General features: G+C 24.0%; 1 protein-coding gene across 3 annotated transcripts; it reads left to right on the top strand.

The window, feature by feature from the left end:
• The first annotated feature begins 1,488 nt into the window (after positions 1-1,488).
• On the top strand, positions 1,489-17,358 carry LOC126903670 (uncharacterized). Of its 3 annotated transcripts, XM_050682032.1 has the most exons (15): positions 1,489-1,593; positions 1,703-1,952; positions 4,600-4,745; positions 9,549-9,566; positions 9,635-9,809; positions 9,893-9,966; positions 10,030-10,251; positions 10,333-10,466; positions 11,627-11,810; positions 12,051-12,226; positions 12,291-15,339; positions 15,411-15,555; positions 15,762-15,869; positions 15,935-16,087; positions 16,150-17,358. In XM_050682032.1, the coding sequence occupies exons 2-15, from the start codon at positions 1,874-1,876 to the stop codon at positions 16,461-16,463; spliced, it is 4,977 nt and encodes a 1,658-aa protein (XP_050537989.1). In that variant the 5' UTR covers positions 1,489-1,593; positions 1,703-1,873; the 3' UTR covers positions 16,464-17,358. The 3 variants fall into 3 exon arrangements, with proteins under 3 accessions (XP_050537989.1, XP_050537988.1, XP_050537991.1); XM_050682031.1 differs by having other exon boundaries at positions 1,509-1,952; XM_050682034.1 differs by lacking the exon at positions 9,549-9,566 and having other exon boundaries at positions 1,510-1,952.
• Positions 17,359-17,566: the final 208 nt, after the last annotated feature.

Raw genomic sequence — 17,566 nt, forward strand, 5'->3', positions numbered from 1 at the left:
TCCACTCATCAAAATAATAAATATACCTGTAGCAAGTAAAAAAAGGTTGAACTAGTAATATTTTTACACTCAATACTTAGATGAGTTTATTCGTAAAAAAAAACGAAATATCGAATTTTGGACTAGTACTGTTCTTCCACTCACCGATTCAATTATTATATGGATTATAGATGATAATAATACTAAAACTAATTATTTGTTAAAATCTTTTTTCTAAATTAATTTTTTCTTAATAACTACACTAAAGAAATAAATGATTAATAAAGTGACAACTCTAATAAAAATAGTTGGAATATCTAAATAAATGATTGGGTAACCAAATATTCAGTCATTCCAACTGTCCTAATTGCAATTGTCATTATATAAACCGTTTATATTGTAACTGCAATTTTTTTCCGTGTATATTAAACTCTTTAAAAATATATATATATGTAAGTACTTTACTAACAAATTATTAAATATAGATGCTCTAATTCAAATGTTACTTTAAGTTTTCTTAAAATATGACGTGAAAAAATGAGCACTGGCAGAAATCAGTGGCCTATCCAGAATTTTTTTTTTAAGTGAGGAAGGTATTATTTTATAGTTTTTTTTTGTTCTACGTTATTAACCACCCAAATATTAATGAAAAAAAAACAGTGCGTGTTACGAGTACGCGCAGATGAAGTAACTCTTCGTTATGAAGATATCGCGTGAAAATTGCATCTATTGTGGTTCTTTAAAATTGTTTTATACACAATGGTAATTATTTGAAATTAAATTATTTAATAAATTTTAAATAAAATTACGTTAATTTTCGAAAATGCAGTGATAAATTTTAAAATGGCTCATTAAAAATATATGCTTATTCAGAAAAACTGAAATAACACCCTATAATTTATGCAAAATTTAGAATTATTATATTTTCCTCAAATATCTAAAATTTTAAAAAAACATAAAAAATAACTAAGTTTTCAAGACAATTAATTAAAATGTATACTAGCTGATAGTATGTTTTGAATAACTTGATAAAATGTATAAATCTGTATAATTCCGGGCATTACTTTTCACTGAAACATCTTTGGAACGTAGACAAGATTTCATTTGGGAGTGACTTAAAGAAAAATGTTTGCTCTTAATGCAATAATATAACGTTTAACCCTGAAAGAATTATGGAACTTTTAAAAGCTATAGAGTGGTTATAAAAAGGTAATGTACAATTATTATTATTATTATTTACTTACAAAGATAGATATTCAATTTGAAGAAAAAAAAATTTAAAAATGAAATAAAGGTTGCTATCTAGTTTTACAATAAATATTGCTATTTACTCTACGATTATATTGGTATCTTAATCAATTTATATCAACTACCATGGTTACTTAAATGTTATATGATAAGAGCATATCACAGCTGCTGTAAAAAGATGATCGTATCATTACACTGAGCAGTGTTGCAAATCGGAGATTTTTAGATCATGTTTTCTGTAGGATGTGAAATTTTTTATTTCAATGTCTCCCCACCTTACGGCACTCTATAGTGGACTGTAATCCGTAGTTATAATCGTACCAGTTTTGTGAGTCATGATTATGCGTGTTGTCTGGGTGCGTAACTGTTAGTATCCTTTACTCGCTATCATCACTTTTGATTAATTTTTTATTAAATTTTTTGTTATCCGTTTATAATTCTAGTGATTAAAATTTGTTAATAATTTGTTGATCAGATATTGATAATGTGATATAGTTTCATACCGTCCGTCATTATTCAATAGAGTGATTACTGAGTGCTGTACGTGTAAAATATGTTAAACTCACTTTTTGTACGTGATGGATTTTCTTTATAAATAAATGTTATAAAGATGTCCCTTGAATCAATAAGCTAGTAAAAGAATATAATGGAACGTTTGGCTGTTCACTTGCTGTTGGGATTGTTTTCAATCTGGGTTAGATCTTCGGTTGCATTTCCACTAGGAGGTGATAAGAACATAAAATATCTTGATTTTTTTACTATGCATTTTATAACAAACTATTTATATTATACTAAATTGTTACCATTATAAACATGAAACGTAATTAATTTACAAATATGTCATAAATTTATTCATAGTTTGTCAAAACATTTATACACCAAAATAAAAAATATCGAATTTCTTCTTGTATCTGAAATTTTACAAGAAATTGCGTTAATTTGCATAATATTTCTTAAACATTGTACAATGTTAAAGTATATTTTTACTTTTTACCAATTTCAAAAGAGACTTTTGAAAAGATAAAATACTAATTTTTGAAGTACTGTGATAACTAACAAAAAAAAAAATATATTGACATATAAAGGATACACCAAAAAAACCAGATAGATTCATATATTTCAAAATTGAGAATTATGTGAGAATATATTCTATGTATTTTTTAAGCTGCAGAAATAGTGGAATAATTGAGTTATTTGAAAGTAACAACCCTCAAAAGATGTACTCTTAAAAACACGACGTTTTTAAAATTAAAATATTGTGTTCCTCAATTTTCAAAAGTTTATTTACCTTGTTTTCCATGTACTCTTCATATATTTCCAATATCTTATTTATTTTTATGTTATACTATGTAAGAAAATGGCTACTATTTATATTACTTGTTTAAAATAACATATATTTTAAATATTTATCATCATAATTCTGAAGCTAAATACATATATTATTATTATTATTATTATTAAAAAACAATTTGGATAAAATAATAATTAATTTTATTTAAAACTAGTTTAAAATTTATGAGTTAAGGATATACTTAATATTATTTAACAATATTGAAAAATTTCTTAAAATATTTATTAAGGGAGTGCCTAGAGTGTTATTTTGTCTGAAACTTAGACCAATAGCGGTTAAAATTATTAAATTAGACTAAGTAGACAAAAATAAAACTATTGATTATTTCATACATTTTATATCATAATAGTTATTTAAAGTATATACCAAGTTTCATATTTAAAGCTAAAAATCCTATCAAAAAGTTTAAAGAATGAAAGAAATTTAATTTAGTTATGCAAATACAAATTATTATATTTAGACTTGTTATTTATTTACTTTTACATTAAATCATAAATTTGTGTACCCATTGTATCTCCTTGGACAAAACTTTACCTACCCTGAACTCTGGTATATTCTTACCTGATTCTTTAAATTTTATTTTTGTCCCGTCTTATTTACTACTCACACAGCAATTTATTAAAGTCATCATTAGAAAAATATTATGACGCAATGACACTTTCAAATTGGCCTATTGCCATAAATTGTGTATCATGTTGAAAACTTGAGAACATGAGAACTAATGTCACTAAGTCTATTTTTTACTCTAATTAACTCATTATTATTGGTAGTACATACATTTTACTCCAAATTTTTAAGTTAAAATTATTGAATATAAATTAAATTATGACACCATTTTAATGTATACTAAGAAAAGTTTCCTACTGGAAAAAATTAATTCTATAAAAAATTCTCCTAAGAAAAAGTTCTATGCTTAATTTTAACACATTGTATTATTATTTAACACTAAAATAGAATTATTAGTGTATCAAGGAATTTAAAAAAAAAAAAAATTAGCGCCCTTTTATGAGTGATTTTTATCTAAAATTTTAGTTTAGCATGGCTATAGGGACTTAGCCTATTTTAACACTTTAAAATATGCTGCTGATTAAAATGGTACTAAAATATTTAGTTTATATATTATTGACAGGTAACTTATATTTTCTGTAGCATTTATTTTTTTTTGCTATAAAAATGCTGTATAACGCTGATCAAGCCTGACTACCTTAAAATTTTCATCAAAATATTTAAATATATAGATATAATATATCAAATAGAATTCAATGAACTAACCTTGACCATTACATTAGTGTCCATGACCAGATCTTTACTTTAAAAACGTTCCTTGAAAAAAAAAATTTTTTTTTTACATGAATGTTGTAAAGTTTCATAATTAATAATAATAAGCTTTGTTAATGTCTATGTTAAACAACAACTATAACCATACTCTTCAATTAATAATAATTATGTTAATAGAAAATTTTTTTAGTATGTGTTATGTTATGGCCAAGTTTGTTTACAAAATATCTGTTGAATTTTCACCTGATCAAATACCATGTATTTTTATTTACAATTTTATTTATGCTAATATTTAGTAGTTTGTATTTTAAAAGTGCATTCAACCAATTTTATATGTATCGCTTTGACGTTCTAGAACAAAAAAGCATATTACTAATATTCTTAATTTTTAGAAGACAAAATTTAAATGTTTTTTTCTCATTTTAACTATTTAAAAAAAATTATTAAAATATTATTTCTATTATTACTAGTATTAAAATTATCTCATATATACATTTTAAAGTAATTTAAATAATGGTTATTATAAAATAATAATTGAAAAATTTTAATTTTAGTTGATTAATGGTAGTGTTTTTCTAAGTTAAATTTATACCCTCAATTTTATAAAAACAAAAATTAAGCTTAGCAAATTTAAGCTATATTTATCATTTAGAAGTCTTTTAGGATTACAACAAATAAGAAGTATTATTTATGAGTTTTATTAGTTACAAGATATAATATTTGTTCTTTATTTTTTTTTTCAGATCTTGAACATAATAAAAATTCAGCTTGGTCTAGTTCTAATGTAATACTAGAAGCATCAGTAGTAGCTGTCTTATTTACAATTTGTATTATTGTATTTCTTGTTGGTTGTTTAGATTGTTGCCGTAACAATCGATTTAGTTTTAAGGTAAATTATTTTATTTATAACTAAATTATAATTTTTGAACTATTATTTTACACTCTAATTGTATTAAGGTAATTAGTATAAAAAATAACATTTGAGATTTTTATATGCTATTTTCTTAGACTTTACCCTAATTTTATAATATCGTCAATAATTACTTATTTTTTTTATATTACTATATACTTTATTATATAACTAATTGGGGTAGTGGAGATATAAAATTTGCTAACTAAAATGTTTTTTATACAGACTTCAAAAATTGATTTGCTTATTAATAATTTTTGAAAAATTAGTACAATTGCAATTTTTTTAATTTAAAATATTTAAATTACATATATATATATATTTATAAATGTATTATAGTATGATTTTAAAAAAAAAGTTTTTAAATCTAGTCACAAATAGGTCTATATTTACTATATACTATAAGCTCTTTATTTTAAGATTGATTCATCATAATTTTTAGGATGCTAAAAATAATGATTCTTATAAAATATATGCATTTAAATTTATTAAAAATAAATATTTTTCTATAACTTCACTTATTTTGAAAATCATACAATTGAAAATCTCATAAAACGTTTTTATATATTAAGAAAGATTTTTAAAAATGAGATGGAGTTAGCTGAACACTTAAAGTTTAGAGTATTTTTATGAGCTATTAATAATAGTTAATATATAAAATAAAAATTAATTTCTTTATTTTATCTTATCATGGTCTATCATACTGTCATTACCTAATATTAAAAATATTTTTAATTAATTATATGATTTAGGGGGATTAAGAGGGAATTTAAAAAAAATGGGAAGGCTTATTCCCAAAATGAATGGCTGAATTTTTTTAGGGACACTGTAAAATATGCACCTGAACGAGTTTACTATGCCACTGTGTAAAATAAAGAGCAACTGATTTTTGGTTAGATATTTTCTCAAAAACTATTAAAAAAATTTTATTTGAGTAAAGAAAAATATTTTTTTGTTTATAAGACTACAATAATATTTGGTCAAAATTTTTGTTTTTGGGTTAAAAAAACCTTAAATTTAATTTTTTTAAATGGAAATCCCAATTTTGCAGTGTAATATAATAAAATAATTAGAATTTTTTAAGGGATGACCATTCATTTGTTACAAGCATTCTAATTCATATAGTAGGGATGTTGCGTGCGTAGGTACAGTCATGTTGGTATATTATATGTACACTCTACCGTGCTACTAATAATGCTCATTTTTTTTCTGCGAGGCTCATAGTCATCTATTAGTATAACATTTTTGAGGATGCTGGTTGTATTTTTTCTTTCTCTAAAAAATACTATTCACGTATATGACAACACACATAATTTTTTTAATTTGTTGGATAACTATATTGTTAACTGAGTGAGCTTAGCTCCTTGTTGAGCTTAGAGCATAGTCTCCATAAAAGTGAGGTTCCCTAACCAAAGTATCCTGTTATAACTATGTTAATATGAATACATTGAAATTATGCAAAATTGTATTTTACTAACAAATACATTATGATCTTTGTATAGTTAAAAAAAAATTATTAAACCGGTACCAANGTGTAATATAATAAAATAATTAGAATTTTTTAAGGGATGACCATTCATTTGTTACAAGCATTCTTTTCGTCTTATTATCAATAAACAACATTAATATGTCTATTTGTGGACACGCATTTATCATATTTGATTATTCATGACGTTCGTGTGTTATTACAATTTATTAATATATATTTTTACACATTAAATTATTAATTATATTATTTTAATTGTATAAATTTCATTATGTCTTATTAAAATTGAACTAATTTGATTCATAGAGGTGGTCCTTAGGGAATAAGGGAGTTGTTTTACCCTCTCAAACCAAAATTTCGTCTCAAATATTTTGTACTAATTCAATAAATATATTACTTTTTCTAGAGTTTTCAAAAAAAAAAAAAGTCTCAAATAAGAAAAAAAATTCTTAAAGAAATAAATCGCCATAAAAATTTAGTATTTTTTGATTCAAAATAACAAATATTGCATAGACGTAATTTCAAAAAAAAAATTGGAGGGTCTTATTATATACACTATAAAATATCTTTTTATGTAATGAAATAATAAACTTATTTAGAAAACAATAGAATTATTCGATCTCGATATTCATACAATATCTGATGAACCAAAATATCCTAAATCCAAAATATTCTGGATATCCAAATTATGTTCAATTGTATTAAACAAGGAAAAGATTATTTTTAAAAATATTTATTATTATTATTTTTTTTTTTTTTCATAAAATTAGGAAAAGTAAAGTACATTTTTTAGTTTATGTAAAATTATATTAGTAAAAATATTTCATGTGTCAATAAAAATAGCATGAAATTACACTCTTAAAAAGTTTTTTTGAGATAGACTTAGATACAATAAGGTCTATAGTCGTTTCCTTAAATAAATTAACAGAATTAATCGTGTGTATGCAAGTATTATTAGATTCTGACTACAGTATCAACTATAAATATCTAATGTGTGTTCTATTTATTAAATAAGCAGTTATTTTCAAACATATAAAACGAGTGTTAACGCTTAATTGAGTGATTATTTGAGACACTTATATTATATTTTGTGGCAAACCACAAGAATGCGTTGGCAGTAAAAAATACATTATCTCTATGAATACATTATATATTATTGATTGATTTTTTTATTTTAGAAGTAAGAAATTAAAAAAATGTGATTAATACTTCTACTTATATTGATTGTATTTTTATCACTAAATAAACATAAAAAAAAATTTATTTGATTCGTTTCAAACCTTGACTTTTTATTATTTAATTAAAAAGAGTATATAAAAACTTAATTTCATATATATAAAAGTCAAAGTAGAATTAACTGGATTTTTCGTAGTACTGTTCTTATGAAAATTATTATTTGATTATAGCATGACAATGTATACTTCCACGATACTACAATACACAATTTGATAAAAATCAAATTACTCGACGTTAAATAATTACTACTGCTCTTCTTAAAAGTCGTACAGAGTTAATCAATTTATTTTTAATGTTTTACTGTATTCCACGAAGGTTCCATAGCATAGATAAAAAATCTAATACTGTTTTTATTCAAAAAATAAATGGTTACTATTTTCTATTTAAAATGATTTTTTAGCGCATATTTTACGATAAAAAAACCAAATATTATCTTAACCAATTATTTGAATTACTTGTATTAACTCTAACATATAGTTCGTCTGTTACCTATCAAAATTAAATAACTCGTTATTTTTTGTCTTTATATCAATGGATAATCAAATGCGAGTGGATTATCAATTTGAAAAAATATAAAACAAGCCCTTATATCCAAAAATTATATAATTCTATAATACAATTTGGAAATAACCAAATTATTCAATGTGAAGGCCAGCCATTATCAAGACTTTTATTACATATTTAATGGAAAACAAAGTTTTAAAAAAAACTGTAAAATAATATTACTAAATTACACGTTTTTATTTAATATAAAACTTTAATTATACAGTGCAATTTATTTTACATTTAAAAAGCGCATTGTTTTAATAAATAAAAAATTATTTTAGCTGTACAATTTTATCATGTGATTAGCAACAAATAAGTATTTTTTATTAAATAATATATACTTTCATTAATTAAATAGATGCACCATATAGGGTAATAAAATATATAAATCTTTAAAAAAATTATTTTATCAAATGTAAATGATGCAAAAATAATTATTCAATGTCAAGATGTGTGAATTGACTGACATTAGGGCGACAATTTTCTTTCAATAAATTAATTAAATATAAAGCTGATAATAGTTATAATCAAATATAACTTCGAAGTGAATAATATATTTTTTTAATATTAGATAAGATTGTTATTTGATACGTTTTATCTAAATTATTTTTTTTCAAGAGGAAAATCGTAATTTCTTTGAATTGTGCTTTTTGTGAGAAAAAAAATGTTTACGCATGTTTTATATACTTCTTCACTTTTTAAAAAGTGTACTTAATAGGATGTCGCATTTCATAGAGAACTTAAAATTTAAAAAAATAATATTTATCAATTTTATCAACTTTTACACGTTACTTTTGATTTCTGTAAAACATTTCAACTAAGATGCGCTTATTTTTCAGTAGAAATAAGATTTGCTAGAAATAATTTTCATTATCGTAACGAAATGAATGTTTCTCATTGTGTATGTATGTCCCCTATTCTCGATTTTTATAGTATCAAGTATGACCAATGTTAGGGGCGCCATTGTGAAGAACATTGACCTCGTAAACAATCATAATACTACTAATCATTGTCATAAGAGGTTTATTCCTTAATGTGAACATCTTTTGGTTACTATTCCATGCAATATTAGTTTTCTTACAATAACCAAACAATTGATTATTATCGATTTACAACTATGATATATATAGCAATGTATTGATTTACACGTCATCCAATATTTAAAGTAATGATTATGATAGCATTAAAATAACTTAATGTAAATTTTAAGTAAGCGCTGGTTTAGCTTATATTTTCAGGAGAGAATTCTATGTAGGGTAAAACACACAATTTAATAACTTTTTTATACAACAAATTGAAATGTCATTTGTCAACACTAGTATACAATTTATAAAGGATTTATAATAATATTAATAAAAATTGTAAAAAGGTATTGATAAATCTATTAATATAAATAATTTTCTTATCATATATAATACCTAAAAAATATTATAAAATGATTTTTGATAGCAAACATTCATAATATGTAAATAATTTTATTATTATTATTTTTTTTTGTGCTACCTTCCAATCAGGGTCAACAATTATCTCAGGTTTGAATGTTTAATTGATTTAATTTTATTGAAATAATGAAAATAACACAAATTTTTTATTTTTGTAGGAATTTCAGAATGAGGTATTATCTTCCAGAGATCTTAATTCTCCTGGATTGGCATTTATCAATCCGATAAGTAATCTCCGTAATAATGAACTCTCACGGTCATGTTCTACTATTATTAATATTGAACAACTATCCCCTTCAATTAAATATCAATCTTTATTAAAAGAATGGCTAAGTATGCAAGCATTCACTCATACAGTTGCAAACATTAATTATTATTTAAACATTTATATTAAGTTGTAATTTTTATATTTTCAGATGATCCATTATCAAATTTCCCCAGATCTAGATTACAATTTCATCATGAATTGGGTTCTGGGTGGTTTGGAAGGGTAAATAGAAATCAATTTTTTAATACTATATATTAACTTTGATTGTATACTTTTAAAATCAAGGTGGTTGGTGGTGAAGCAGTGGCTTTAAACAATGGAGAAAATACTAAAGTTGTTGTACGTATCCTCAAAGATGATGCTACGGATACAGAACGTCTCAAATTTCTTCAAGAAGCCACTCCCCATAAGTTTAATGGGAAGAATGTCAACCACTTGGTTTTAAATCTAATTGCAGCTTGTATAAAAATGGATCCATTACTGTTGATTTTTGAATCAAGTCCATGGGTATTTGTGTCTTAATTAAATAAAACTGTTCATTATTTAAAATTATTTTTTACATTTTTTATAATGTATAATTTTTTTTAGGGTGACTTAAAATCTTGGCTACGAAAACATGCCGACACTAATGAATATGAAACACAATTAGAAAGAAAACTTAAAATGTCTGTTCAAGTAATAAATGGTCTATTGCAATATTTAAAAAGTGGTGTTGTACATACGTAAGCATTTTTTAAATAATTATAAAAATATTTTATTCATACATTTGTTGTGTTTGTTTTTGAAATACAACATTTTTTTTGTGTATAGATATTGATGATAAAGTGCATAGATTTGATAAGTGTAAATTCTAAATAAAACAAAGTGAAATAAATATAGGAAAAAAACTTTTTAACACCAATAATATACATTTAACTCAGAAATTTAATATCATTTCATTTTAAATTTATTATATCTAAAAAATTTGATTAACAATAATCCTCATGCCAATAAAAAATAGAAATGATTCTTTTACATTTTATAAGTAAAAATAATCTCATAATTGCATTTAACATATTTTTTCACTTGATTATCAATATTATTTATGAAAATGAATCAGGTATTATTAGGCAATGTTGAATAATGAATTAATGTTAGGAAATTTTAACTTAGTATCATAAAAACATAATAAATACACAAAAAATTTTTTCCGGTTAAATAAATTTTGTTGTTTCAAATGATTGTGTTTGTTTCCATTGAATATATACTTTATTGTGTTTTAATCAAGGTGCAGAAAAATAGATTTTTTTTAATTTTAAACTAAACTACAGTTTTTAATTGATTTTTGTTTAAATATAAAAAAATTGCATGTTTTTTAATAGTATTTAAAAAATGTCTGTAAAGTTCAAAAAAAAAATTTTGTAACATTTTGCCCATTTTCACAACTTGTTATTCTTTTACAATTTTTTAGTGGGTAATTAAAAAAAAATATTTTAACTATTGTTTAATGATTATTTTTAGTCATTGTAAGGTTTTTTTTTTTTGACATTTTTGTAATTTTTAGAAGTCATTTTTAAGGTTTTCAACTTCGAAGTACTAGTATTGTATAATATCCCCAATTAATTATAAATGATTTCTTATACCAGATATAACTAACTGAGTCATAAAATTATAATATTTTTAAATGTTTTTAAAATGATTTAACAAAAAAACATATATACATTTTATTTAAACAAATTGTTTCAAATGCATTATGTTTAATTTCAGTTGTTATGAATGAGATTCAAATAATATTTTAAAAATAAAATGTTTAAAGCTCCAAACTCAGATTTTTATTGTATTTATTATCAAAATAAATTTTTTAAATAATCAATAAATAACTAATTTAAATTATTATTTTTAGTGATGTAGCAGCTCGTAATTTTTTAGTTTTTCCTGATAATATTGTAAAAATTGGTGATTATGGTATCAGTACTCAAACATATAAAGAAGATTATTATGTTACTGAAGAAGGTGTTGCATTACCCATTAGATGGAGTGCTCCAGAAACTTTAATAGTGTCAGAACCAGTAATTGAAACAAAAAAAGTAATTAATTATTTTAGAAATAGTTGTCCTAGGCTGTTTTATGATCCTTTTAAAAATTATATTGAAAATTTCAAATAGAACTGCTTGCAAAAAATTTATAATGTAAATTCATAAAAATATAACTTAATGACTTTTGAAAAAAAAATTTTAGTTCAAAATAAAAGTTTTTTAAACTATGTTAAATGCTTTAAAAAAAAATTTTATTTTTCCTTATTATAAAATAAAAAAATTTATTTTTAGGTAACTGTTGAAGGAAATGTTTGGAGTGCAGGTGTTGTAATCTGGGAGATTATGGAAAACGGTGCACAGCCATATAGCTCACTCAGTGATTTAGCTGTTCTTTCAGCAGTATTTATTGAATCAACACCATTATTACTTCCTCCAATTTCTAAACATCATAAACTTTCCCAACAAATGTAATTCAGAATCATTTATTAATTTTTTTTTTTAACTTATTAATTATTTTTTATTCTGTCACAGATATCAAATTATGCTGCGATGTTGGAGTTCAGATGTTACAAAAAGACCAACATTTCCAGAAATTATCTCTTCTTTAGAAGAAACATATAGTATGCTTAAAGCAAATTTTGACACTAGCCCAGTGAATTCTAAAGAATTTTTTAAAAGTGATAGTGATTCAGGAATGAGTTCAGTTAATAATTCAAAATTTCGTGATATTCAATTGTTTACAGATGATACAAGTGATATTAGCTCTCAACCATCTGCATCTAGTGGAATTGATGTATTTAACCCATCAAAAAAATCTCCATCTTTGGAAATTTTACATGGATCATTAGAAGATTTATCTGCCTCGAATGATCCATGGATAAAAAATGATGACAGCATCAAATATATGGAAGGTATAAATAATGCAATTCGAGAATTAGATGAAGCTTTAGCAGGTGAGCCAATATCATCTGATGAATGTACTCCTCCAATTGTAAATTTTAAACTTGGCCCTATAGCCAACAATAAAATTGGTAAACCATTATTTGGAAATACATTTAATGATGATTCATATATTGGAAGGCGTTCAGGACATGACTCATCAGGTACTGATACAGAAGATGAACAGTGGAGATTAAGAATTGAAAGAGGAGAATTTTCTGAAAAAGTTAAACAAAAATCCAAAAGTGTTGCTGATTTAATGGTTCTAACTCATATTGATGCTAGTGAAAGTAGTGAAAGTGATACTCCTTTAAACTCATTTTCCAGACAAAATAGTTTCAAGTATCATCGTTTAGCTGTTCCTCTACAGAATAGCTTTATTTATACAAGTGATAGTGATTTGAGAAATGCTCAAGATGATCATGAGTTTCAAAGTACTTTAAAAAAATTTCAAACTGCATTGAAAAACAGGGATGATGATTCACTTTCTTATTTATCTCTACAAATTGATAGTAGTATGAAAGTTAAAAAGGATTTAAAAACCTTCGGTACCAATCCTTTTTTAGAGATTGAAGCCTCGGAAAATAATAAAAATAAAAATCCTTTCATTTTGCCAAGTACAAACCATTGTTCAACAATTTCCTGTAATTCCTCTGTTCTTTTAGGACCATGTGAGAATTTTACAATAGACTATTTAAAAGGTGTAACATCCTCTCTATCAGAAAATAGCAATGAAAATAATGAAGATAGATCAATTTTTGAAAATGTCAGTTTTACATTTAATCCATTTGAATCAATAAAATGGGACTCAAGTATTTTTGGCTTAAATAAATCATATCGAGTTGAATCTTTTGATAATGAAAATAAATGTCAATTTAAAGAAAACAATGTAGAACATGTTGTAAAAGAACTAAATTATAATACGTTAGAGTTTGATTCTGGGCATACATCTGATTACACTAATTGTGAAGATATATCTAGTAAAGATACTTTAGATAGTAAAACCTTAAGTATACAAAAATTACCACTTGATTCAAATGAATTGTATAATTATTACAATAATACAGTAGTTTTAAAAAATGGTTCAGATGATTCAGGTTGTGAAATTGAACAAATAACAAGTGAAGATGGTAGTACAGAATTTCTTAATGATAAATCTGAAGACGAAGATGATAATGAGATTACAGTAGTCAAAGCCCATGATTTATATGATATAAGCAAAACACAAAAAATAGAAAAAAATGTAGACATAAATTACAAAAATTGTGAAACTAAAGGTCAATATGAAATTGATGATATAATTGAAGGGTTATCAGAATCATGGTACCTCCATCCTCAACAAAAAAATAATTCAGGTTGGCTACCAGATAATTTAAGCCTAGATGATTGTATTGATGAAGAACAACATTTATCATTAAATGAAGAATATGCTGAAGCAATTAGACAAGAATTGCGGGGAAAAGTAAATCAGAATGATAATGATTCTAGAAATTTAAATAACTCGATAGAAGAAAATGATAAACAGTCTGATAATGAAGATCGAACAAACATGATAATACATTATAATGCTTATCCTCCACCCTTGTCAACAATCTTTGAAGAAGATGAAAATGAAGGTCAAGATATTGTTGATTGTTTTTCTGATAATCCAAGCCCTTCATTTTTGTTAACAGAAACATCAACTGATGGGTTAGTTATAAGTCGAGAAAAATTAGTAGACTCTTCAATCGAAGATGAAATTCATGATGATGTTTTAATAGTGGATACTGTTACAAATGAAGCAATTATTTTAGATACTGATGTATCAGAAAAACAAGAAGTAAAAGTATTAAATGAAACATATACAATTGAAGAGTTGTACTCTGACACTGATGATTTTCTAGAAAATTTAGAATCTGACACAGTTGCAACTTATTCTTCTGACTCTTTATCACCTGGTTCAACTAGTAAAACTATTCCAGCTATATCATTTTCTTCTTCTGACTCTGCAGAATTATCTGATCAATTTATTTCACCTACTTATAGTGATAGTGATTTACCTAAAGACAAACAGAGTAATGCTTTAAAAAGTATAAATGAATTGCTGCAGTCATCAACTAAAATAATATCTAATAAGCTTTTAGATGAAAAAAAATATACAGAAAATTCAAATTGGTTAAACAATTTTTTAAATTTTGAAAATAACTTAGCTCACTCTACTTCACTGCCAGATTCTATAAACTTAGATAGATGTAATTGGCCTTCAGTTAATGAATTAACCTTAACTTATATTTCAGAACCTAATTTAACAACTGTAGATTTAATTAATGAAGCTGATTCCTGGAAGAGTGTTGATACAACACCTATTATGAATTTGAAAAATCATAGAGATTTTAAAGTATCATTAGTAAATGAAAAGTGTGATGAAAAATTATTTACAGAGTCTTTGAATATTTCGTCACCTGATGTTGGTATATTAAATAACGTGCAGAGTTTATTTAATAATACAGAAGATAAGAATGAACTTTACAATGAAAAAACTTTGGTTAAGTCTATTGAAGATATAAGTGATGAAGATGATGAAGTAGAATTTGTTCCATCTATCTGGAATAGCACTGCCACTCCTACTAAAACTTCATTGCGAAAATCTAACCATCAATCTGTAAGTTTTACACCAAAACATTATTAAGTAATGGTAATTTTTAATATGTATATGATTTTATACTATTACAGAAACCTAAAAAAACTGTTTCATTTAAACAGCAAAACTATCATTGTGTTTATGAATATCCTCGCGATGAAAGTGAAGTTTTTGATATAGAAACAGGACCAATTTGGGAGTGTGCCCCTAATTATTTTGATTTGTCTACATTTAATGGTAAGAACGATGTAGATGAATATCAAAACATAACTTGCTAAATTAATGTTGTTGACCAGAATACTATGAAAAAAATGTTAATGGTGTTGTTTTATACTACCTTTAAATAAATACTGTAAAGAAATTATTCAGTAATGAAAATTTGTCAGTATTTTCTGTTTAATGATGTATTGAATATAATAAAGTATTTATGTAAAATGTTTAAGATTGGGGATCTGGTCCATCTAAAACAGATGCAACTAGTCCAATGTTCATAGATGAAGAAGAAACTAATTCAGTACTTCCATTAAATTTAGAAAACAGCTTAAATACAAGTGAATAAAATAACAATAATGAAAAATTTGAAATTATAAAAATAAAATTTCTTGGTTATTTTTAGGTATATTTGATGATGATTTTTACATAAGTAGTTCAAATCAACCCATTGAAACAAATCAGAGCCAATTTTTCCCTGGTCAAAATTCAAATGATATTGAAGATACATTTGAACCAAAAGCATCTGATTTAAAACCTCTAAAACCAAAATGCATTTGTATGATATATAATTATTTTTTATTGTATAGAACTTATTTCACATTTTTTTTTCTTTTTTAGCTTCTAAATTGTCAGATGAAGATGAAAATGAACCTATTTCACTTATGACAGAGGTTACTCTTGATGAAGAATTAGCTAAAGCTGAAATAGATAACATGGATATTAAAGCACTGAGTAAAATTTTTTCACTACAAATGAATAATACTACTAACATAACAGAATGTAAAAAGGATAAAGATGAATCAATTTCCCCTTCACTAGGTGAACTTTGTCATACAAAACAATGGTTAACATTAAATCTCAATAATACTATATCTGTACTATCAACAAATAATTCAGAAAAAAATGATAGAGTTGATATTACTGATTCATAGTTTATAAAAAAAATAAATTCTATTTAAAATAAAATAAGTTATATATATTGAAATATTTTCAATATAATTAAATATTTGGTTCTATCAAAAGTACCACTGAAAACCTTTTTTTATGGCATGTATGCCATAATTACACACGGTCAAATTAATTTGTGCATCACATATTATTTCAGTATATAATTAATTTTGTGTCATTAGAAGCATTAACTTCAATGAAAATTACCTATTATTTAAATATTCTGTTTGACGTTCCTTGATTTTTAATTTGTTTGTATAGGGAAATAATTTGTACATCTTATCAATATGTCAAATATTTTAGTTAGTAACATATTTAAAAATAGTTTTTAACTAAATAAAAAAATGTAAATACTGTTTTTATTAATATAATACAAAAGGGAAGGGTTGGTATGTTTTATTCACCGTCCATGTATACTGTAAAATGTAACAAAGTTCCCTTAATAATAATTAATTTCAAAACAAACGTAAAACGAAAATATTATGATAGTAATGTTTAATGTTTATGTCAAATTTAATATGTATATTAAAAGCTCAGAAAAAGTATACTTAGAAAAATAATTTTTGTAAAATAATTTGACAATGTAAATATTAATTATTTGTAGTTTTTACTGTTATTATCATTTTGTATTTTGTAATGATTGTTTATTATGTTTATAATTTTTTTCCTCTACTAGTGAATCTTAATGTGCTCCATTTTGAGAAATATTATATTTCTCTTGTTTTATTAAAATTGTTTTTAATTGGGCACATGTTATATTTAACGGTGTATCTCCATGACGTACACTGAGCGCAATTATCAGACTATCAGTATTAGATTTTCTCATTGTTGTTTCTATTTTATATTATATTCTAATAAATAAATAAATCATTAAAATCATGTGATTTTGTTTTTACCTTATTTTAATAAATTGTAGTGTAATTTTAAGAGTATTTTAACTGAAGTTATAATTTATAATTTTGAGTTTTATCGTTTTAACACTTAATTTTTATATATAATAGGTAATTTATTCTATAATCAATTATGCTAACTAGGTAGGTTACCATAGCCCTCCTAGTTTAACCTATCCTAAAATGTATAGTTATGC

This window comes from Daktulosphaira vitifoliae, unplaced genomic scaffold (assembly GCF_025091365.1).
Source record: "Daktulosphaira vitifoliae isolate Bord-2020 unplaced genomic scaffold, ASM2509136v1 Scaffold_4, whole genome shotgun sequence".
In the NCBI taxonomy this organism is placed as follows: Eukaryota; Metazoa; Arthropoda; class Insecta; order Hemiptera; family Phylloxeridae; genus Daktulosphaira; species Daktulosphaira vitifoliae.

Excerpts from the sequence above, each read along its gene's own strand:
- LOC126903670 (XM_050682032.1), top strand. The coding sequence starts at position 1,874 with ATGGAACGTTTGGCTGTTCACTTGCTGTTGGGATTGTTTTCAATCTGG. Across the intron at positions 10,467-11,626 it reads AAAAGTGGTGTTGTACATAC|TGATGTAGCAGCTCGTAATT; the intron begins GTAAGCATTTTT and ends TATTATTTTTAG. Across the intron at positions 15,870-15,934 it reads AGAAAACAGCTTAAATACAA|GTATATTTGATGATGATTTT; the intron begins GTGAATAAAATA and ends GGTTATTTTTAG.